General features: G+C 39.8%; 1 protein-coding gene across 4 annotated transcripts in view; it reads left to right on the forward strand.

The window, feature by feature from the left end:
- Positions 1-2,507: 2,507 nt before the first annotated feature.
- The window catches only part of TNIP3 (TNFAIP3 interacting protein 3), a 50,798-nt gene continuing 28,549 nt past the window's right edge, over positions 2,508-24,756 (forward strand). For 3 of the 4 annotated variants that reach the window (XM_065736841.1, XM_065736843.1, XM_065736844.1), the window contains exons 1-3: positions 2,508-2,585; positions 7,661-7,746; positions 16,681-16,816. In XM_065736841.1, the coding sequence (XP_065592913.1) occupies positions 2,583-2,585; positions 7,661-7,746; positions 16,681-16,816 (225 nt within the window). In that variant the 5' untranslated portion in view covers positions 2,508-2,582. The remainder of the gene's footprint in view (positions 2,586-7,660; positions 7,747-16,680; positions 16,817-24,756) is intronic. The other variant, XM_065736842.1, reaches the window with a different exon arrangement.

Raw genomic sequence — 24,756 nt, forward strand, 5'->3', positions numbered from 1 at the left:
TAACATTTACAAGGGTTCAAAATGAAACAGTATGATTGTTTGAGTCAAGGTAGCTAGCAAACTGGAAGAGCATGGGTAGTCTGATCTAACAATTGGCAACGCTGACCATGCCAGAGGGGTTAGAACTGGATGATCATTGAGGTCCCTTCCAACCCAAGCCATTCTATGTTTTCACCATCAATTCTTATGAAGCATCAATGATCCTGTTCCTTATTAGTGTTTTTGAGAAAGTAGCTGGTCTTGCAGTGAGCACAGCAATGCACTCCTACCTGTGCCTGCTTCATGCTTAATTGTTAAGAGGCTCTATAAACAGCCCAGCACTACAGTAAATGTGTGTGATTCAGAATGACTTAGAGGTGTTTGTAAATATTTTAGCTTTTCTTTGGGTTAATGCTTCACAGAATGTATATACGTATATATTTTGTTTGCTACTCATGGGATGTCATGAAGCCTTTCAGATAAGAAGACACCTGATCTTTAAAGGCTTAGCAATGCTGGCTTTGCTTGGTTCTGGATTAGGAGAAATCTTATTATTCCTGATCTCTTTGGCAGAAATCACAATGATGTTGAACAAGTGAGGGATATTATACTCAGGAACAGCACACATGGAAATATTTAATTTGGTTCTGTCATTGTTGCTGAGCTGACAGATGACAACATAACAACAAGCTGCTGAACTGTTTCCAGTCCCAAAGAAATCAAGCCTGTTGGTGAGTCCAAATTCAAAAGCTGTGTTTTAGTGCAGTGAAAGCCAAAAATATAGGAAGCTGTATTCACTTATTATGATTGCATTATAGGGGAAGAAGTGCTGTTACTCCCTTGTTACTAGTTCGTTCAATGGAAAAAGTATTTCCCCTCATGCATATCTCTTGGCTTCAGTTTCTTTTGCTGCTTGAAAGGACTTGAGTGCATGGCATTTGCCTCCCAAGATGGTGATCTAACAGTTTGCTACTGAGCTGGTAGGTTACTATCAACTCCTGTTGAGGTTGTTCTGCTTTTTACAAACATTTAGGACTGAACTAAAGATCATAAGTGGTCTGATGTAGAGCTAAGTCAACAGGACAGTGTTCTGAAATGGAGAAAACATTTGTGTCTTTAACTTATTTTAATCAGGCAGACAGTAATTCTGAACTCCATAGGTAATGGTTTGAACCATCAAGCTGAAGTCATTTATATTTTCTTTAAAAAGCAGGTAGTAAATACTCAATATGCAGTGGAAGACTATTATTGCAAAAGACTGGAGAAATCACCATGCAAATCCAGCAGTTGAAATGCTTACCCTGGAGGTACAAATGCAGTTAAAGTCCCCTCATGCAGGAGAAAGATCTGAGCCTTGGTCTCCCACATCCTGACCCTGGCCTGTTGCCTTCTGTGCTATTAAATATTGCTAATATATATTACTAATTGCTAATGCTAATAAATATTACTGCAAGTGTTTCCAGAACAGTTTTATTTATTTATTTATTTATTTATTTATTTTAAGAACAAAAACACATTGAATTGGACGTGAACTGGATGATTACTGTGTATGCACATATGAGAGGCAGAGGCTAAATGGTGTGACAAAAAAGATCTACCCTGCTCTACTAAGCAGCTGTGATATTTCTGCTAGGAGCATGAAAATGTTTCCAGGGTACCTGAATCACTGGTATTTCCAGTACGGAAGACAACAGGAGCTTCATAAACATGTTTTAACTGCTTCTCCTCCTTGGTGTAAAGCTGCACAAGTTTTGTTGTTATCAAAACTGAAACCAATGCAAGAGTCAGATTGATCTCAATATACCTAGAAATGAAAGATTCGTAGTAAGTAACAGAATGATAGTGTTAACTTTTATCAACTGTGAAACTTGATTAATGAGTTATTATGTTCAGTGGACTATAGCCTGAAATGAACAGCATATCCTGAAACTGCTGCATCACTTCTGATCTGGGTGGAGGGAAAGATGTTTCTGCAGTCTCCTCCTCTATATGCCCTCTTCCTCGAAGAGAAAATCCGAAATGATAACGTGATATTTGTTGCCTGGGTAGAGCACTGAAAGTCACTTCTGGTGAGGGGACTTTGGCTGGCTGAACTGAGTGCTATTTCTGTAGGGAAACCTTTAGAATAAATTCTAATTAAAATGTATTCCTAGAAATGGTTCCCTGACCTTTCTACTCCTTACAGTAAATTATTCTACTTCTAGATTAAAACTTGTGTTTTGTACCCTTTGAGTTGATACAACTTTTCCACCATACTAGACCACCACTTTTCCCACCACGCACCTCTTGCTGGTGAGTGGGTGTGCCATTGTGTCACTGTTCCATGGTCATCAGGAGAGTGAGAGGGAATCCTCTGTGGTCTCTGATAAGCAGTGCTTTCAAGTAGATCTGTGTGGGCTGTGTTTATTTGTGAGAGATGAGTGTGTCCTCCACGTTAGAGTGACTTTAAGAAAGGGGTTTCCCTATGCCTGGTGTGTAGGTTAAACCTTGAGATAGGTATATATTTGCCTCCAAACCACTAAGTAGTTATTTGATTCAGAGAGCCTTTATTAAGACAAGTGCATTCCAGCCCAGCAGCACGGAGATGAGCACCTTGCCTAAAAATGGTGAGTAACTGCTGCATTTGAAGCTGGCATTGCTAGATCTCTGCCTCACCTTGGGGTGAAGTCATATGCCTCTGTGTCCTTTTCATTTGCCAAAAAGATCTCAAATCCCAGATCTGATGTTTTAATAGTTTTTTTTAATTACTTCTTAATTTATTCATAATTGTTGTGTTTAAATCATATAATTTATGCACATTTATGCTCTGTTATAACAGAGCATTTACTCTTTTCCTGCGCAAAGATGGACATTGAGAGGTAAAGGATTATTGCTGGGTAGAGGGTTAGTGCTATGTCTAACATTTATTTTTGGTAACTCTAATGATACAAAGATTCAGCGTGTGTCTGTTGGGTTGCACCTGTACTTCTTCCTTGGGTAGCATTTCTGCTGAAACCTTTGCAAGATTTACAAGATCTGTAGAGCATGTCATGTTCCCTTCAGTTCTGAGACTGATGAGCAGGCAGAGCATTCCCATGGCTGGATTTGTGGTTAAGACACAGGAGGGTCTTTATCCATATTTGCTATGAATTGCTTTCTGTAGCCCCTGTAGCCTTTGAGAGTGGTCCGGGGCTCTGGCTTTGAAGCATTCCAACCCTGAAAAGGAATGCTTGTATCCAGATAACTAGAAATTTCAAGAGGTAAATTCTGGGTTAATAAGCATAAGCAGAATGAACTATGAGTTGAGGTTTGTACAGAGGGAGAAGAAAGCAAACATTTTTTAACTACTTGTCTGACAAAACATAAAGCTGCAGTACTTCTACCTGCAGTAGTGAGAATTAACCCTTCTGTTTTCAGAGCTGGTAGAGTTCACTGCCTGCAGACTCCTTGTAGCGGGGCAGCTGTAGGAACCTCCCCTCCCCACTCCTGTTCCCCCTTCTCAAAATAAAGTAGAAGTTGTTGCTACACCCATGGTAAACAGAAAAAATACTCCTAGTACCCCACTCAGAAGCCTGGGGAAAGAGAATTTCTTAAAGGGCCATCTTCCATAGGCTTGATGCTAGATCTGCAATATGCCAAGATGTACTATCAGTACTATGAGCAGAGTCCTAACTTCTATCAGTGACACTACAAAGTTCTCAGGAGAGTGGATACATGAGTGTTTGCAAGGCAACATGCGTTTCATGGGTCTCTCAGAGTTGCTCAGTGCTGGTGCTCCTGCCAGCTAAGAATCACCAAGCTTTTTTTGGCAACTGTATTTCCAGATTGTTCCTACATTTCTATGTACTTCTCTCTCATTAGTTTGTCCTGCTATTTTGAAGCCTACTTGGAAAATATAAAATTTAAATATAGTGGAGCTAAACTCCTAATCTAAATCAGATCCTTCTTACCTTCTCAACATTAAACTGTTGCTACCACAGCTGCACAGCTTTCTGTGGGTAGATCTGCCTCTATCTTGAGTACTTTTCTCATAAGCTCCTTCCCAGCTACGTGGGCCCTGCTCTTAGAGTGATCTCCTTTCAGTTAATATGGCAAGTTATCTATCTGTACTCCAGAGTACAAATTCCAAAGTCATAGGGCTTAATGGATCTCAAATATTTTTCTTCTTGGCATGATTTGCTCAGGGAAGTTCCATTATTTCTTTCTCCTTTCTTAATGTTAGTTGCACTGTAGTGAGATCTCCACTGGAAATTCTTTAGGAAATAAACAAAACCATTTATATAAAATATGTATTTAATTTTGCTTTTATCTTTCAAAGTTTCCTTTCTACTTCTATATGTTTTGTAATGACTGCTGTCTCTACTTTGGTGATTAATATTCCCAAAAAATCGTTTTTTTCACTGCATTGTTTAAAGCTGACATTTAACAAACAGTAGTTCTGTCCCATCCTGCCTGCTGCAAGTAATTTGTCATGCTAATTGAATTTAGATAGAGACACTGAGAAGAATTGGAAGGGCTTTACAAAGTGCTTACAAAGGATGCCTAGATTATAATTGTTCTTCCCAAGAACTGTCTGTTTGGCAGATTTGTTTGACTTATCTATGATTTCTTGATAAACAACTTTTAAACAAATAGAAGATATTTCTTGAAGACTTTATTTTATTCAACAATGTATTTTGTTCTCTTTAGATCTAAATCATGTTCTTTTGACAACAATTTTCTTTCACAGACTTTGCCTGCAGTAAGTATCTTCAAAGTATTGTTTTAGCCACCAACTCTGTTGGGCAATTATGGACTTCAGTCAAACTAGGATTTTTCAGAATTGATCTCTTCTAACAATACTAAAAATGAGGACTGGTGTCTGAAAATCAGTGACAGGTTGCATATAAATATCAGACAGTCTTAAGTGAAAGTTACATTTTGTTTTGAAACTCAGAAAAATGTTGGAATTTTCTCTGTGACATTTTGAGTAGCAGTTATCATACATCTTCTAGCACTTTCTAAGTGTGTTGTAAAGCTCTCCAAATCTCAGCCCCTCCACCAGTCCCCCAACTTTATAACAATAACAAGTTAGTCTGTTAGTGTTTTTCTTTTTCCTTCATGGTTTCCAATGAAGGAAGGGAAACAGAGGATGACTTTGCAGAAATTCAAGAAAGTACTGAGGTCACTTTGAGACATACTGTGTATGGCTATGGCAGCTTGATGATATTTGACTTCCACTGGTCACTTCTTAGGTGTCTCTTGCACATTAGAAGTGTAGTCATAATATTTTTGGCATGAAATGTGTCTTCTGAAGTCTTTCATATTATATTCTATGCTTTAGATTCACATGTGCAGATGCATACAGTCTGGGCATGACACTCTCTGGTTTTTTGGTAGTGTTTCTGCCATTGATTTCTGCTTAGTGTGGTTAATGTTCATCTGGGAATCTTTTTCTCACATTGAAGACCTTGAGAAATTAGAAATTGTAAAGTGGACCAGATTTCAAACAAATAAGCATGCCTAACTGTTTTTCTTTCTCTTTTAATGTAATAGAAAAATGATACTTTTTTTAAATGTTTAATTTTTAGACAGGTTGCATACTTGAAAACAGCAATCTATATTCACCACTTCAACTCCTTCACATGTATGTCAGTGAAAGCATTTTTAGATCTCCTGTTGTGGAAAGCCAGAACTTTTAAGACCAAAGAACTAAACAGCAGATACTGCCTGTCAGTGCAAAGTCATTTTCCAGTATCATGTACAAGAAAGCAAATGCAGAGATTATGTTGTGCATTTTATTTCCCGGACAAGTGCCAAACAGCTTACAGTGCAGAGCTTTTCCAGAATCACATCTACTTGATGCTGAATTCCAAGCATATAGTCCTGAGTAGACATAGCGTAGTCAGCCTTTAATTGCCTCATTCTTCAGCCAGGTCCACTGTGATGGCTTTTTGCTGTCTGGGATTTTAATTTATTTTGCTTATTGAATCATTAGTGTTTATTTCAGGAAAGGTAAATAGACTACTTACGAAGTTCTGGCTATCGTGGATTTGTGGGATGGCATCTACAAATTAGGGTCTTTTGTATGTTTTCCATTTTTGCACTGTGCTATCCTAACCAAGGATAACAGTGCTTAATGGTGAGATCACTGTTTAACTGTTTAGTATTAAACTTTCTTGCATCACACAATGCACGTACCAGCTTCATTGTACTGGAATCAAGTTGGGCAAGACAGAGCTGAAGAACCTAGCAACTTGTTATTTTTGACATAAATAAAGCATTAGGTTTGATGTTTTTTGTTAGAAACTGCCTGCTATTTTCAGTACTTCACAAGGAAATGACTGGGGAAGGAGAAAAAACATCAACTTGTTTTTGTTATGATTAAGCAGACACTCAAAAAACTTGGACAAGCTGGAATTAAGTTTTACATGAAAATGAGTTGACATTTTTTCTTAATAGGATCCTTGTAATTAGTGATTATAATATGCATTTAAAGTGCATGAAATGCCTGATGGAACAGGGAACTGGGAGATGTTCCTTTCCTGGCCAACTTGTATTGTACATTTTTGCTCTGCACATATGTGGCTTCTATGATAATGTTCAGCTGCACTTCCATGTTAAGCTGAAGTTGCCAGTAAAATAAGTGACTTGTAATTGGTAATAAATATTGGGTTTCACTCTTGTTGACTCTGTTTATTCCATTGCTATTCTTACAGTAGGTGTTAGGAAATCTCTTAGGTCAAGATAAAATCTGATCTCCCAGTTTTCCAGTTACAACAGCTACAATAATGTTATTCCTCTGTCACTTTCTCCTAAAGAAAGTAATAAGACTCATGGACTCCTTTGCTGGTAAAATAGAGGTGTCCCATATATCATGAAGAAATGTACCCTGCACTGCTCTTGGCCTGCAGCACAGGCAGCAGAATGACTTCTAGGGATGAGGTGGCATGACTTGGTCTCTGAACTATCTGGTCTTTCATTTGTAATGCAGAGGTGATTGCACTTCAGAGCACACAGAGGTTGTTTTTTCATTTCAGAGTTAGTTTGGTGTTCTCATCTGAAAGAATAATTTGTATGTGGACTTCTTAATGTTACTCCAACTTATGTCGTTTTCTCTGGGAAGTGTTTTTAATTCTCATTGGAAATGCAGTGCAAGACAGTAGCTAGCTTATGTACTTGTGCACCCCAACTTAAGCAAGGCTCCTTCTCTTTTCTCTCCAAGACATTTATATCAGGCTTCTACTCATCCTCTTCAGCTTGAGAGTAGTAGTTTTATTTTATACTTCCATGAAGTGCATTAATTTTCTAGTCAATCTGAGGAGATACATGAACTCCAAGTATTTAAAACAATTTACTCTTTTAGGATAAATAATAATAGTGGCAAAAAAAACCCTTTTACAACATTTCTAATATCTGCATGACTACTGGCAGCTTTACTTCTTGGGAAGATGTCTGCTACCACAGCTGGGTAGCACTGTTGCTTCTGCCCTTACGAAACTCCAGCTGTTAGAGTGGTGGATTTAAGAGAGTATGATGGTGAAATAGGAGAAGATGTATTTCTAGACTACATGTCAGCCATTTATGGAATGGGAAGAGAAAACCGGAATGCAGATGATGCATGGTTATCTTTACTTGTGATCGTGCAAATACATTTCTTCTGAGACTATGAACCTATTTATTTTTTCTCTGAATGCACTCTTTCTTTCCCTATTTCTAATAGTTTCCCTGCGAAAAGTTCAAAAGGAAGAATAAAGAGGCAGAGGATCTTCTAGAATTGTGTCTCCATCAGCATGTTGAGATGGAAAGGTACGACCAGTCTCATATCTATTTTTCTTGTGGAGGAGCAGGAATAACTATTTTTCTTGTGGAGGATAACAGGTTGGAAAGGACTTGGAGGTTGTCTGGACAAGTGCAGTCACTCAGGTCAGACAGCGTGGAGCCTATCTAGGCAAGTTTTTAATACTTCTGACTGCAGAGATTTTGTAGCTTTTTGGGTCTGCTTGCTTCTTGGTGAAGTAAAACTAGTTCTACTGATAATGGCGGGAAAAGAGATTGTATGACAGGATGGAGAGATACTTCATACAGATAAAGAGGTCACAGTATAGTTAAGAGTCTTCAGTGAGGCTGTGATGATAGCAACCCATTTCTAAGATTCAATGAGTCATGAAGAGATTCAATGAGTCATGAAGAGATTAAAGAAAATTAACAGTGCTGAGTATTTAAATGAATAGTATCCAGTAGGGTAAGCTCTGTCAAAAAAATAAATAAATAAATAAATATCCCAGATAGTTGAGGATGGTTAATACCTTTCAAAGCTACCTGTTAGTTGTAATGTGCAGGTGTGACAGAAAAAAAAAGTAAATGTTTTTTGTAAAGTTTAGGAAAAACTTTTTTTTTTTCCAAGTTAGTTTGTGAAATAAGTGTATTTTGAAATCGTTTGGGATTTCCCATTTGCTGAAGATACAGTGTGCTACTAATGTAGTTTGACTCTAACCCGTCTCAGACAGCAGGGAGGTGTCAGATTCCTTTCAGACAATGGCATCCCTGGTGAAAGCAGATGCCAGGTGCTGGCAGTTCAAGGAGTGGATCTGCAACACAGACAGCTGTGCAGTGAGTGTCCTCTGTGTTTCATCTGGCTGCCTAACAGCTACCATAGGCAAGAAGTTGACTTGACTCAACAGCTGATTATCCTCTTCAGCTACTGTAAGTAAAATTTCCTGGCTGAATTTCCAAGTGGTGTTCTGTTTATTCTGCTTGCATTGTCAGTAGACAGTGGAAAATATGTAGGGTCCACAGGAGAGAAACTCACCCAAATGAATCTTGGGCTTGTTTTGTTCCAAGGTTGCCCTGAACAGTGAGGTTTTGGTGACGCAGTTACATCCTGCCCAAGTGTGAGCTAGGAAGAGAGAGAGCAGTGGTGTAAAGCATCAGCCATATAAGTGCACCAGTATGACAGCTTTTCAGGGAAATGAATGCCTGTAAGGCCTGAATGGACACCTGGAACTTACAGTGTGGCTGTGAAGTGAGCAGGCAGTGCAGAAAGAGCTGCTGGAGGGTGACTTACAAAAAGGTGCCTGCTAAGGCCAGGGATATGCTCTAAAAGGAGTTCCAGCTTTTCTGGCTATTGGTCTTCATAGGAAGGGAGCACTGGAAAAATTAATTCTTGCTCTGCTGTAGATTTGTCTCCCTTTTTGTTGTTGACTCTTAGTTTTCAGCTCTTTCAACACTTTCCTGCTGTCTCCCACAAGCTTTCTGCAGGTGTGCGTTTCAGTGGAGTAAGGAGTTGATCTGCTCAGAAAATACACACTTGGCTGAGCTTTCTGCTTTGGGTCATTTTCAGGGAAAAACTTCAATTCCCGTTCAGTTCCCCTCCCCTCCTGCTGTGGTCCACACATAGCTGCATGAGCCCTGTGTGGGGAGCATGTGTGACAATATTCCATGTGCTGCATCTCCTGGGAGATGGTCCTCTGTCACTCACTCAAGGCTTGTGTAAAGCCTGACAAAGTTAGAAACTGATTTCATGACTTTCTAGGGGTTTGAATTTCTCCCAAATTCTGCCTTCCCTGAAGACGTTGAATTGTGGTTTTGGTAGTACAGCTAAACAGAAGATCTGAGTGAAAGGGCATGGTGTAACCAGTTAGTTGTCTTCTCACACGTCCCGTATTTGTTGAAGGCAGTAGCCAAACCCTGAGTGCCTACATATCAGTAGCTTTGCTTCTCTCTCCAGTGAGGCAGGACAGATTACGTGAGCAGCTTCAGTTAATCACCAGGCCCATTTTTTTGGCTTTTTTTCAGAGAAACCAGATGTGTTTCCATTAAGAACATCCATCAGTTTTGTTGTGATTTGTGTAATTCTTAAAATTAAGCAAAACTATTAAAGAATAATTGTTTCTGTTCACATTTACGGCACAGCTTCTCCAGATGTGGCATTTGACAGCCAAACAGCTGCTGGCTATTAAATGTTCCTTAAAAGCTCCATTCCTTTGTTGTAAAGGGAACAGAAGTGTAGGGACGTTTATGGGTGTCATGCAGATGTTTTGGCTGAAACACATTTGAGCTGTTTCTCTGCTGTAGCCTCAGTACACACTCATTATAATCCATATCATACACCTTGCCTTGTGAGCGCTCTCCTTGGGTGTGGAACAAGATTAGGCATAATCTCATACTTAGCTCCCAAGTACCGGTGCCAGCCCTTATTCCCAGCATCTGGGACCTCTCAGTCTAAAGTCATTGTAGTTCTGTGAGGTGGAGCTCAGCTGCTGCTGGTGCCTGGCTTTCCAGATACGCTTTTGAAATAGCAGTATAATTTGGTTGTTCCTTTTCTTTCCCTTTCTTATGTCTTCACAGTCAACAAAGACAGGTGTTCTTTTTGTGCATTTGCACTGGTGCAGTGTGCTTTATGTCTAATAAATGATCTCTTACGGTGGTGTGTGAGAGGAGAAAAAGTAGAATCAATGCAGCTCAATTTCAAGAGATGGGGCTCAGATTCCCAGCCCTAAGCTCCGAGAGGAGATCTGCATGCTGTATGTTGAGTACTGGAATAGCTCTGCTGATTCTTAGGGAGCTGTACTACATTGTAATTATTGTTTATCAGCTCAGGAACTCATGGTTTGCTAATGGCTTGCTAAAACTCTCGGAGTTAACGGGGCTATGAAAGAGAACAGAAACAACAATAATAAAAAACCCATCCAATTCTTTAGCAAAAGTCTTCTTGTTTACTCGGCGAAATATTTTTCTTCCCATCAATTATTAGGCTGGCAATTCTTTGTCATTTAGTCTTAGGTGGGTAAGATTTTAATATAAAAATTCTAAGATATGTACATGGAAAAAAGCCTAGGAATTATATGAAAATGAATAAGAGAGCAAAAAAATCTTCAAAATCGTGGAACATAAGATAATGGCATAGTTCTATGGATAAACTGTCATTGTAAAGAAGTATATGCCTGATTTTATCCTTGTTTCAAATATTTCTAATGCATGCTAAATTAGAAATTCTGTGAATAGGTCTTTTCTTGCCCAAATTCTAAAGGCTTCTCCTGAATGATTTATGTGCTGTACTATAAATAGGGGAAATATTAACTGAAATGGTTGGCCTTGAATTTTGCTGCAAATTTTAACTTATCTGAACCAGTTCATCCTTTGTAATTCAAATTCAGATGTTTACTTCTTTCTAAGGATCTGCTGTCTAGGCTTGGTTGCAAGAATGGGATATCTGAAATGCCCGCCCAAGGGGATGTAGCATGTGTTTAACCCCTAGACTCTGGAATTCATTTCCCATTAAAATATGGTTCTGTGCTGTTGGCGTATGGCCGTAAATCCTGGCTTAAAACCTTTTCTCACAATTGCTTATGGTGTTTATTTTTCCTTTTGTCAATCGCATGAGAATGACCCCAGCACACTAGCCAAGAGATTGTTATTACAAATCATTATTCATTCTTTCTTTAAATTAACTATATAATTTTGGTCAAATAATCAGACGGTCAATTCAGAATTTTGCAATATATTCCTTAAGACTCGCTGTATTTATGGCCAATATTTCCACATAGCCATTATCAGCTCATAACACTGGAAAAGACAATAACGATACCTTGTCTTTCTCAGTGAAAACTGGGGAGAGAAAACAGCTCACAAGTGATATCGGCAGCTAAACTGAGACTCTTCCTGGGACTCATGCCTAACTGTTTGAATACAAGTATGTATTTCTTAGCCACGAATCTACGCTACGGTGTGTGACTCATCAAATGGCAATAGAGCAGGCCATCAGGAGCCGGGCACGGCTGCTGCTTCATGAGAGAAGTGTGCACTAGTGGGAATTTGTTCTGTTTTCTGCTGCTTCTCTTGACCAGCAGAAACTTGACTGAAAAGAAGTGCAGTTAACTCTACTAGAGGCTGTTGATTTCACACCTCATGTGTTTTTTCTGGTGCCACAATATTCTACATTTAGTGACAGTATTGGGCCAAAGCTTTGCTCTGGCTCTGTTACACTCATATTTAATAAAACTCACTGTGCCTGTAATCAGCATGTCATAGCATAACTCTCTGAGGGCAGAATTGAATATTTTATTTGATTGTATGGCATTGATCTAGGTAGGAATTTTACTTCCAGTCATAGGCAAAGCATGTGCTGGTCACATTTTTATTCTGACTCTCAGCTGAGAAACTGAGTGGCTATAGAAAGTACACAACTATTTATAAATAATTAACCACAAAAAGCTGTGTAAGTCCAGGAGTTAAAATAGCACAAAGATACATCATGGAGCAAAAAGATGAAAACATTTTAAGGCAGCAAGGTAAATACAAAGGGAATATGAAAATGTCTTTGTTACATAGCTCTAGCAGTGAAATTCTGCATGGAGATGGAAACTTTCAGAAGGAAGAGAGCAGACCTGAGGAATTTATTGTTTTTGGAGGGCACGACTGGAAGGATATTGACTTTGACTTCATGTGTTAATGACATGGAAATTATGAGTAAGGTTGTGCTCTCCTCTTTTCCTGTAAGCTGCTAAAATGTACAGTGAGCCACCACCTGCCTTATATCTGTCAGTGCTGCTTCCTTCTCAGATGTTTTAATTTTCCCAGCTAAAGAAATTGAGCAAATAACTCACATTTTACAAAGAGGAGCTACCATACTACTTTATTATTGTCTTCTTTAACTATAACATTCCATGTAAATAGGATGGGTTGCGTATTTTCTATCTTCCTATTTTTACTCTTCTGAAAGCTTTTATACCCAGAATAGATACTTTGCCCTCTATTAGTACACTAAAATATTTTTAACATTCTCTGATGGGCTGCCCAGGGTGATTGAATCTCTGCCCCTGAAGGTGTTCAAGGAATGTTTAGTTGTGGTACTAAGGGATATGGTTTAGTGGGGAAGTATTGGTTATAGGTAGACAGTTGCAGTGAATGGTATTGGAGGTCTTTCCCAGCCCTCACGATTCTATGATGGCTGATTTTACAAAACATGCATCTCTAAAATTTTGAATGGGTTTCATTCTTCTGTTTTGTTTGTTTGTTCTTCTAGTGTACTGTCTGATTTCTCTCCTTACAAGAAACAAAAACAAAACAAAAACAAACAAACAACAACAACAAAAAAAAACCACCATAATTAATGAAAAACAGAATACCTAGCTTTAAAAAATGTTAGTAGTGGTGTAATGTAATAAAGATGTTAACAGTGCAGAAAACGTGTCTGTGAACTTCACAAAACCAAAAGTAGTTCAGGAAGAATTGCTTTCTGTGGAAGTTATCTGCTGTGTGCCCTCTGCTGCTCACCAAGGGAAGCTCGTGTTACCATTCAGAACTGCCTTGATCTGTGGTAGCTCTTAATCATCGCTATCTTGGAGAGGTATTCAGGTACTTAGGTCATCTGTGTGCTCTGAAATTATGGTCTATAAAATGCATCTATGACTCAGATATGGTTAATTAACTTTTTACATAATTCACAATAAATATACCCTTCCAAATACTTAAGAGGCTAATGTTCTTTTGAGATAAACAGAGGGATAGTTTCTGGTCAGAACATCCTCCTTTAAAAGCTGAGAGGAGAAACGAGTGCACTGAGAAATCCAGCCAAAGAAATAGTTTTCTAACTTTCATGGTGATGCTGAAACACATGGGTACTCCAGAGCAGCAGCCATTTTGCATGGATTTGAGTCTTTTCTGCTTCCCAGTCTTTTTCACTGGCATTGAGGGATCTTGATCCTTCTCCTACCTGGACTCCACTAAGGCTGGGAAGGAGAATGTAGAGCAAGAAAAGGAATTGCAGGAGGTACCAGGAACGACCCTCTGTCAAGCAAGCTGCAGGAAACAGAGCAGAGCAATGAGCGCTTCCTGACTGAGAAGTACTTAAAGCCAACCCCCATCTCTGCAGGGGATTTCCCAGCTTTATTCATGCTCTGATCTCAGGAGGCTGTGGTTAGACATCTCCCCTCATTGTGGCTGAGAAGTGGAGATGTGTGCAGCCTACCTCACTGCACACTTCTGCCAGGAGACTGCTGCTCATCTTTTGCTTTTCTCAGAGATGTCCATAGAAACTGCCCTTTTCATTTAAGCAGTTGTTTTATTCTAAGCTGTTTTATTTCACTTGAAAGAAACCCTGACTGCACTGTCCCAGCCAGATGGGTGGGTTGTGCCAGCAGTGAAGGATGGCCATGTGCAGCAGAGTGGTTGTGAGAGGTGAAAAGTGATGTGCCATGTGACTGCAACCCTGGGCAATGAGCAGAACAGTCTTTGTGAGAAGCTACATGTAGGCAGGAGTTTTTTTTCTCTCAGCTCAGTGAGCTAAGTGGCGCAAGAAAGAGAAGAACAGCTCTCACCTTTATTTGATTGTCCAAGCAGAGAATAAAAACTGAAGTTCTGAAAGCTCAGCCTGAAAGTGTTAGTCAATGGTTTTAACAGCTGTCCTAAATCCCTCAGTGCTGCTCAGTAACATTTCACTTTGCTGTTACTTAACCTCTCCTCAATTCTTCCCACGTTTTTAGGGCTTCTGAGGGGGCTGTAACAGCAATTTTTCCTTTATTATGTAAATATCATTTAGTGCATTTTCCCTAAAACTGCGCCACGAGTGTTTGTGCCGTAACTTCTCAGTTCTCTCAAGCATCCTCAAGTGCATCCAGTTCTCTGCATGGCCTATGTCCAACCTGTTAGACAAAGCTAGCCTCGCACTAGGCCAGGCGTGGGAATCCAAATGAGCTGAAGCTGCTGTTTTCCAGGGAGATGCGCTTAGAGGAAAGGGGGGGTACTGATGGGGCAGAGCTGGCATATTGTGTAGCTGCTTGAAAACAAAGCCTCCAGAGAGAACTGTTAGTTGTGCCACCACCTCAGAACTCATTGTCCAAGAAGCTTAGCAAACAGTTGCTCAAAAGGGGAAAAATTACCACTTGCACTGCTATCTGGGATTTTGCAACTTTTCAGCAGTACAGAAAAGGGCTGGTTTTCTTTCTATAGGTTCCTTGTTTTCCTTCTGTAGTTTTCTTCTTGCTTTACAGGCATTTGTGCTGACAGGACTTTGTGGCTCCTTCCTGATCCTGTGAGCACCCAAACCCCTGCTCAACTTCTCATACCAGAAGTGGAAGGGAAGCTAAGGAGCACCAGATTGTGTGCTGGCTCTGTGGAGTCAACCTTAACTCACAAAACCAGCCCATGAGCCCATGTCACCAGGGCTGGCTCTGCCACCCACACAGCAGGGAGCCTTTGAAAACTGCTGCAGGCATTTAGAACAGTTTATGAAAAAGTGTGCCAAGAAAGCCTTTATTTGGTTCATCGTGACTTTAGCTGGCTGTAATTCCCTTTCCAAGTGGTCTGACAAAACGCACAACTCTTTTCTTTTGGGCACTCTCGTCCTTTGAACTCACTCTGGCTACTCTATTGTTTTAGTACAAACAACAGAAAAGTCAGTACAAGGAAATATATTCCTGTATGAGAGAAAAGTTGTGATGTGTTCTAGTGAATGAGAACCCTCAGTGTTTGAAATGAAATACTGTCCTGCTTTTTTTTTTTTTCCCCTGTGCAAAAGTCTAATTGCCTATGCTGTAAGTCTGGCCCTGAAATCAGACCCGAATATCCTGACATTACACTTGTTTGTTTTCTTCCTCCATGCTGTGGCTCTGCAAAAGTAAGATGGTTTGAAGAGGCAGGATTATAGAGAAGAGGGAAAAAGGAACTTTATACGTGGAGAGATAGTGATAGGACAAGGGGGAATGGTTTTAAAATAAAGGGGGGAAGTTTTTCACAGAGAGGGTGGTGAGGCCCTGGCAGAGGGCCTGGAGAAGCTGTGGATGCCCCATCCCTGGAGATGCTCAAGGATCAGCTGGATGGGTCTCTGGGCAGTGTGAACTGGCAGGAGGTAACCAGCACATGGCAGGCAGTTGAAACTAGATGGTTTTTGAGGTCTCTTCATCCTAAGCCATTCTGTTATTGAATACATTTAGAGCTGGTTTAAGCTGCTCAGGAAATAAAGACAAATATTTCCTGAAAGCTTGGGTTGGGTGTACGTTTTTGGGAGTTTGTTTTTGATCACGGCCTCGTCTGTTCTCTGAAAGTCATGTTTGAGCACTGTAGTAGTGTATGAATTTGCCAGCTAGTCCTGCACATTTTGAGCACACCCCTAAGCAGACTTAAGTCCTAAGTGTCCTTAGCAGAGACTGAAAGAGAATGGTTCTCCCACAGAACAAATATTTTAGTGCCCAGAACAGTTGACGTTTTATTTTGTTTTTTTTAATTTTTTTTTTTTGCAATATATGTTTTCAAACTGAACTTTTTTTTTTTTTTTTTGCAGGGGGGAGGAGGGAATGAAAGTGCCTGGTGGGTGTTTATTATGAAATATTACAGAAAACAAAGTGGGCAAAGAAAAAAAAATCATTAATTGAACATTCAGTTTTGGAATTCAAAACCAATTTTAACTCTTTTAAGAACACTTATGCTATATTTTAACGTTCTTGCAGCTGAGGGTGGGGGTGAGGGTGCATGACAGCATTCAGACAAGTCCCCAGGAGGGCTCACTTGGTTTTTCTATACACAAGGTAATACAATTGGTCAAGAGTGCTGGCTTAACTATTCCACATTAATTTCTGTCACAAAGCACGGCATGCGGGAGGCTGCCCGAGTGCTCTGTAACTGTGTTCCTGGAAGGAAGGCAGCAGGAGCTCCATGCTCTGATTTATCTGCTGACATGTTCAGAAGACAGCAGACAGATCTTTCTTTTCCGTGCTTTAAGTCTTTCTGCAATTTCTTTTTAAGCAGGTGTGAAAGTAAAGAGCTCGATGTTGAGATAAGGAACCTGATAGAGAGGAGTGGCACTCCCAAGATTCGTGAGGACCCTGAACCTATTGCCCAAGGGAGTCTGAACCACCAGAGGACTTCGTGTTCCCTTAAGGTAAACACCATTCACTTTCGCAATTGTTATCTGTGAGAGCAGAACATTCAGGGCACGTTCCCCGCGTTGGTTATACAGGAAACTGCTTGATTTCTGAAATGATGCACTGAACTCACTATGTACTTCTTTCTAATACTGCTACTTTGCACAATTAAGAGGTTAAAATGGAAAGATGCTTTTCATAGTGTTTTAAAAAGTAAGCTGACGGTTCCATGAAGTGCCACCCTGTGCAGCTAGCTGTGTCTCTTTGGTGTCATGGACCCATGAAACAGTGCACACCCAGAGCACTGACATCCCTTTTGGTTGTGACTGGCAGCTCTGATTTTAACTGAAGACACAAAGAGATGCGAGGAAGAGAGAGCTCAGGGGGAATAAAGGCAGTTAAACAGAAAGAAAGTGCTGAAGAGGAAAAATGATGATTTAAACTTGCATCTCTGTGATATTATGAACAGAAACATAAAGCTAGCTGCAAAGACAACCTTTTCTGCTTGTGGTGGAAGCAGCAGTTAACAAACATGAAAAACATGTCCTAGGTTTCCTTCCCCTCCCCATGGTAAAAGCAACCAGCTTGCTTTTACCGTGCAGGAGGAGAAGAAAAGGAAATTCCTGATTTCTGCTGGGGAAGGGGTGGAGGAGAGCAGTGCTGAAGGTGTGAATGCCAGTACTCTTCCAGGAGGGATGGCATGCTTACCCACTGGTGTGGCTGCACCAGGAGGAAAAAGATCTCTGAAGACAGTGCCCCTCAGCGTGATACAGGAAATTCATGAGGAGGTGAAGGAGAGATGACTCTTCTATGAAATACAAAATTACACACAGCTCTTTTCACGTGTGAACCGTCATTTCCAAAATGAATCACAACCTTGGAGCATGCACTGGGGCTAAGCCTAAGGAGATGCCACAGGGTCAGGCCTGTGGGATTAGAAACAGAGAGAGAGAAAGTACATGGAGAAATGGGGATTCCCAGCCCCAGGGCTGGAACAATAAGGTAAAGCAAAAGTCAGTACTGAACTGACTAGCATCAGGCTATGGAACTGCTGGGTAGAACAGCAAGCACAAGTGGTCTGTGGAAATACACAGCTCCTACCTTGTCCTCTGTGACAGAAGGAGATGCAGGAAAGGATTTATGGGGTGCAAGAGAGAAAAAGAACATCTTCACTCACTTCTATGGGTGCTTCAGTGCTTCACTAAATGTACTATGGCAGTATTTCATCTATAATTTTTTTATACTTCTGCATTTATAGGACCTTTTTCCCCTTGGAAGTTGTGCTTGTGTTGCTTACATAGCTTAAATAACAAAGGTTTATGATACTTCCATGGTGGAAATACTCTGGCTGTTTATTCTTAGTATTTTTAAGTCAAAGAGATTTTCACTAGGCTGGTTACTGACTTCAAGGGAGTGAGGCTCCATTAAGTTCAGTGTTAGAAACTAGGAGTATACCTGCTGGATCTGACTTTGGAAAAAGAGAGAAGTGATTTTAACAAACTTATTGTACTGTCCTGTTATGAAGGTTATAAAATAGTATTTAATAACAAGCAGAAAATGTCAGTTTGTGAAAAGAAATGATGATGTAGACTTAAAATGAGATAGAATGAGGGGAAGCCCTCAAACATATGCACTGATCAAAACTACTGACAAGCTTTAATTCACGTCTACTTTTCAATTCCCTAATTTTTTCTGCAACATTGTGTTGCAGACTGATGTGTAGCAAGAGCCTATACAAACAAGAAGCCCTGCATGACATACATGAGGAATGTAACGAGAGCAGTGAGGGCATACAAAAATATTCAATAGGAAAGGAAGAATAATACTGATTATATTAAGAGATGTGTCAATGTAAAGATTATTGGCAAAGATGAACTGCTTCCGTGAAATATACTGTAACGCATTAAAACCAAACTGCTAAAGCATCTAAACTCCTTTGTGTGTCAAGTGAGAAAAAATCTAATGTAACAACTCTCCATACGTGCAGTAATTGTTTTGAAACTCAAAATAGCCTGTTTGCTACAGGTATAATTTATTTACCAATTATTGTATCGTGAAATTTACATCTTCAGAACTGAGTTTGCAAATGCTTAGATGCTTGTGTGCTTGAGTAGCAGTGCCTGTGTGGTTAGCCTCACTGGTGATTTTAGAAAACAGTGGATAAAAGGCAACCCTTTTATTCTATTCTAGAACAGAAGCCTGTGCCTGTTTCACTTGCACTGAAGACGTATCTTGCTCTGATTTTGTTTCCTGTGTATTAGGGAACTCATGAATCTGCATGTGTTACTCTGTTAGAGGGAGTACCTATCTGAAAATGGAAAATGGTGAGGCTGACATGCTTATTTAAGGGAAAATCCCTTTCTAGTGCATTTATCCTGGTGAAGCAAGTGGACCAGCTTGAAACAGAAAGAGATTGTTCTGGTTTAAGAGCCAATTTTATTCTTCAACTAAAATTCCTCAGTTTTTACCCTTTCACTTTGTGCACCAGAATGGGGAAAAAGGGGTTGCAGTGGATAACGTGCCAAGCACTGCTGGTTAAGTAACAGCTTCCAGAATAAAGCATTTATTTTAGACGTTTTTGCTCAGAGTGGAAGTTGTCACAGCACTTTTAGAAGTGATTCAAATAAAAAAGAAAAGCTTGACCCAAATGTAAGCAAACAATTTCCTAGAAGCCATGAAGTTTTAGCTGTGGTTCATCTCAAATTAAATGTAACTTCTGCCATTCTGAAATCGTACAACTAAAAAATCTCAGCTCACATCCAATAGATAGAGCAGAAAGGAGGAAAAAAGGGAGAGAGAATTTTACTATTTTCTTATAGTCAAGGAAAGATTTGCTTTTACTTGACTGGAGCAATTTAATGATTCTTGGTTTTACTGCAGTGACTAAACAGAGTTTTCAGAAGTGATGAGAGGCTTTCATTACCTTAGTCTGTGCACCTGTTTTGTTAATACTGTAACAGAAGCCTTTCCTGGAATGAAGATCCAGCACTCTCCAAAAATTAGAACTTGTAACTTCTTGCGGTGTTGATGCTTTCAAGAGGATTCAGCGCTGGCAAGAGCTCCAAGGTTCCTATTTAAATCTCTTTGCAATGTTCCCAGTGATGACTAAAAAGGCTTCTACAATCAGAAATGTTGTGTCTTTTTAGAATAAACGCTACAAATAATCCTTGTTTTAAAATGGGGATGAGAGAGACTCATGGTGTTAATTACAGAAAGTACACAATTTCCTCCAAATAGAATAGACATTAGTAAGGATCTCCTGAGCAATTCAGTCCTTTTGTGACTCTGGGGTCAGCAGATCCTGCCCACCCTATTTGATCACTGAGAAGCTTTTTCCACACCTGGTAGCTGGCACGATTATTTCTGATCCTTGCAGTTGTCAGTCTGCAGAAGCTCCTGACTTCCAGCTCACTGCCAGCCATTCCTGGTGGCTGTGTTCTGAAGCCTCTGAAACTTTCATCCCTGAATATGCTCCAGTGGATTGCCATTAAAGAGCATTTCCCCGTTCACCTTAGCCCTTAAAATAGGACAGCTGTAAGCAAAAGTGGGAGATGAGAGAACCTCTGGCTGTCACATTCATCAGAGCTGCTGAGTAGTTTGTGAGCAATAGGTGGCCATTTGTGATCTGTTGCCATTGCCTGTAGCATGGACAAAATTCATAAGTGCCAAGGATAAGCACATGGGTGTGTATGGGGAGAAGAAAAGGAGTGTGAAGGGAGGAAGAAAGAAGGGTAAAGGTTTAAGAATTTGTTCTGATTTGGAGAAGATAAACATTTTAAATTATGATTCACTGACCTTAGAGAAGGTTTCAGGCTTACTCAAGCTCCCTGTAGTGGGAGGTTCACTTACTGCAGTGTTTTCTTAGTGCTAATTGTGTTCTGGTCTGTCTTCGTAAAGGGAGGCAGAGGGAGTGAAGGAACAGAATGGCATGTGTGCATGAAGAAAGCATTCATACTGTATGCATAGGCAGAAGGGAAGGAGAAGGAAAATTACCTTTCTTCTATCAATTCTTAAGCCACAACACTTCACTGACTCTTCTGGAGAGCAAAATCTGCACTGATTCTAATTTTGTTCTACACATTTTCTTGAACTATGTTTAAATGGAAAGAAAAGATTTGTGTTCAGTCTCAGCCCAGCAGCAGAAGGAATGACATTTTGTTTTCTTATGTGGGACAGGTATACGAAACATGCAAATGGAGTGACTTTCAGGAAAGAGTGGAAACAGAAAGAAAGCATGAAAAATAGATGAAAAAAGCATGAAAGCTACTTGTGCTCTAGGATGTGTGAATCAGCCTGGTTAGATGAAGGCCTGTGTGGCATACCACAGGGAGGTTGTAAGAAGTACCATGATGCTGATCTCTGCAGGTGAGGATATGGATTTGCACATGCTTGTGGAGAAGTTGGAAGTAGTAATACTGTAAGAGGTTACTAAATTTGGACTTCTCCACTCACAGACTACTCCCTGCAGCCGGCTTACTGTAGGATTTTAAGCGTAGTCAGTAAGAGGCATGACAAAGACTTCAGAGGAAGAGAAGAAATAGGGAAATTAAGGTTTACGTAAGCATTAGATAGGGATTTATAGCACTTGCTGACCAGTTTGTCACTGTTATGTCACATTTACTGAATTGAGTTTTTGCATGTCAGTGCCTGAATTATTTCACCACAGTAAAATCTGTTTTTTTGTTAGTCTCTATTCCGAGAGACTAGTTTTCTCTGCAAGCCCTTTACTGCATTGATGCACAGAGTGCTGATTTGCATGCAAGTACCCATGTGTGTACGTGCCCTGGTGTCCTGTGCATGTTTGAAGTCTTGTTCCAGTCCATACTGTGTTGCTCTGGCAGCCTCAGGGGGGCATGCTTCTTGGTCAGTACCAATGGATGTTCCTCCAGAATTTACTTTCATGGTGTTTTGTGCAGATCTGTTTACACTTTGTAGGTGCCCTCTTTTGCTGTCATTTTCCGCCATCTCTGAGCTTCTAGTGGCTGTGTAGCATGAGGTCACATTTTACCCCCAGCTGTTTTAACTGCTCTGGGTGTATGGTTCAGGCTGGCAAATTTGAACAGCTTATTTAAGACATTGCTTGAATCTTGAAACAGTCTGCTTTTGTTTTGGCTTTGTGACTGCATTTACTGTCTGGTCTTGAACTAGAATTTTCCAGGCAATTGACAATAGCTTATTTGATTCAACAGTTTCAAGCTGCTTATAAATATGTTAAAATTGTGTTGGGTTTTTTGTTGCTTTTGTTTTGTTTTTCACTCCTAAAGTCCCATAGCTATCAAGAGTCTTTCTTTCAAGGAGCTTCACAAATATATCTCCAATTTCTGCAGTGCTATCATGTAAACTAAGTTGTTTTACGCTGTGTAGCAGTTGACTGATAAACAAATTCAGTAGCTTTATCTCAGCAAAAGAAAATCAATGTCATCTCATCTTTTTTTTTTTTTTTCCAGTGCTGTTGAATGTTTTCAAGGAGAAAAAACAAATTTGCTTCAACCTCTCCCAGGTTTTGCTGGAAGACCAGTACCTCTGAAGAGCTGAACTTCTGTTCCCTATTTCACTGTCTTTTCTTCTTTTCTTACAGATTTCAGACATGCTTCTCTTTCCAGTGCCCACTATTGTTCTTATGCAGTAATGAGAACAGAAAAACATTTGTGAGGGCGGGGCCAAGGGACCTATCTCTCATCAAGCAGCTTGCACCACTTACCAGAACCATTGCCCTTTAGCAGCATGCTGGTCTGGTTTGGACCCCTGACTTGGATTTACCATCAAGTCTTTTTAAAAGGCAGATGGCTTAAAGAACTCTGAAGGAGCACTGGTGTTATCCCTATGAATGCTGAGCTTGCCTAGCTACATACTGAACAGAACTGAATGCCATTTCTGTTCTGTCATATATTGAATAAAATTCCTGCAGTTGAAAGCAATAGGATCTTCTTGTAAGATGCTACAAGAAGAATTAGAATCATTTTTAATATGTATGTACAGGCTGCAACTAGTAAAAATCTCTGTAGATTTCTGCTCACATCATGATGATTCTTGTTCATCTGAAATCTGCATTTTTTCACAAAATAATAGTAAAAGAAAAAAAACCCCATTTGACGGATTTTAATCAGTTGAGGCAGAAGACTTTAAAAAGAATGAGAATTATTTGAGATTCCCTGTCTCTTCCATGCAGTCACGGCCTTGTGATATAGTATAACATGGTGATCTCTGAAAAGCTTCAAATCCTCCAGTCTAAGAGATAGATCATTCACTTTCAGTGGTCATTAATGGGATCACTATGGTATTAACAATTAAGGACTTAGGGTCCTAATGTCCACTCAGCTTTTCACTTAACTGGTTTGAACTAATCAGTGATAATGACAACCATATGAACTATAGGGTCTTAGCCTCTTCCTCCCTTCTGAGTGATTTGAGCTCCAGCTTCTTTCAAGTGTGATTCACGAGCAGGGCTGTGCCCTCAGTCTGCTCTTCTGTCCCCACTGCAGAAACCATTCAGCATCTCACTCGGCACTTTGCAGGTTCTGTTTCCGTGAGATTATAGTGTTTATGGCTGTGGCAGGCACAGCAGAAAGTTGTAGGACATGGCAAGAAGATGAGAGGTAGAGGCAGTTCGTGTCATTTGTGTCTACTAACATTACTCAATCAGCAGCTAACTTTTGACTATTCATTTGCAGGAATTTCATTTGAGAAAATAGTTTTCCTCTGTCTTGAGTGTGAGAACACAATTATACAGACACCCAATTAATGGATGCTGCAGAAGTGGCTGTGGGTGAAAGGGAGATATTATTCATTCGCCAGTCTGACACCACCATCTGGCTGATCTTTAGGGCTCACTTGGTCTGTTTCCCCATGTGCATGATAAGGCTGTTACCTTGGCTTTTGCCTAGGGCTTTGAAATCCTGAGCTTTGATATGACATAAATGTCTGACAATGTTGTTGCAATACTAGGTCTAATTCTAAAAATGTGATGATTCCTTCCTACCTTACTGTGGGGATTTCACAGTTTTACTGTTACTACTTTCCCTCAGGAAGTGTAATGTATTTATTCATTTTAGAAGTTGACTTTATCACAAACCTGTTTCCAGAGGATAACTTTCTTGTTTCACTTCATTTGGCTTTGGACTTAATCTTGCTTAGGAGGTGAAGAGATTTGCTTTGTTTCACAACCTGACATTTTCTGGCATATATCTATTACATCGTAAGAGAAATGTCAAGAACCACAATTGTGTTTCTTTTTTTAAAACCAGTGCTGTACGTGGAAGGTGTATATACTCAAAAGCTGTTTTTGGGCAGATGTGCAGATGAAATGCTTTTGTTTTTTTTGATTGGTAGAGCGGCTTCCATGTAGAATCTAAAATATTTTTACTAGAATGAAATGTCTCTTTTAACTTCTTTCTTTTATAACCCGCAAGTTTTGCTGCTGCTCCACAAAAGAGAAGACTTAAGAATAACTTTGAGGTTGGGATGATATATTTCATGTGCAAATATTTTCTAACAGTAGCTTTCTCCCAGATCGGGTTTTTTATTTTGGAAAATGGAATTTGCCTAGTCACACATTATGAACCAGAAATCTGGAATGTGGCTGCTTAATTCTACCATTTCACAGGATTACTTGAGTTTGATTAATGCTGTTTTCCAAACTGAAAGATCTCCTGAAGATTTATATTATTTTATGTCACATTTCACAGAGCAGTTTTTGTTTATTTGCTTTTCAAGCAATGGAATAACTTCTACCCTCACTGAAAAAAGACCTCAGACACAGGGATCTATCCACAATAAGGAAAATTATTTTTCTTTCATCTTTCCTTCTTGTATTAATAACCAGTCAGATTTCCAGGACTGAAGACAGCAATGCTTTGTGCTTTTATATCTTCTTTTTGCTTTGCATGTGAAATCTGTGGAAATCTTTTCCCTGTTGATCTTTCCTGTGAGTTTAACTTGGTAATGTCAGTCTCTTTTT

The sequence above is a fragment of the Cyrtonyx montezumae genome, unplaced genomic scaffold (assembly GCF_038088225.1).
Source record: "Cyrtonyx montezumae isolate F1298 unplaced genomic scaffold, pur_monq_1.0 scaffold_2, whole genome shotgun sequence".
Taxonomy (NCBI): domain Eukaryota; kingdom Metazoa; phylum Chordata; class Aves; order Galliformes; family Odontophoridae; genus Cyrtonyx; species Cyrtonyx montezumae.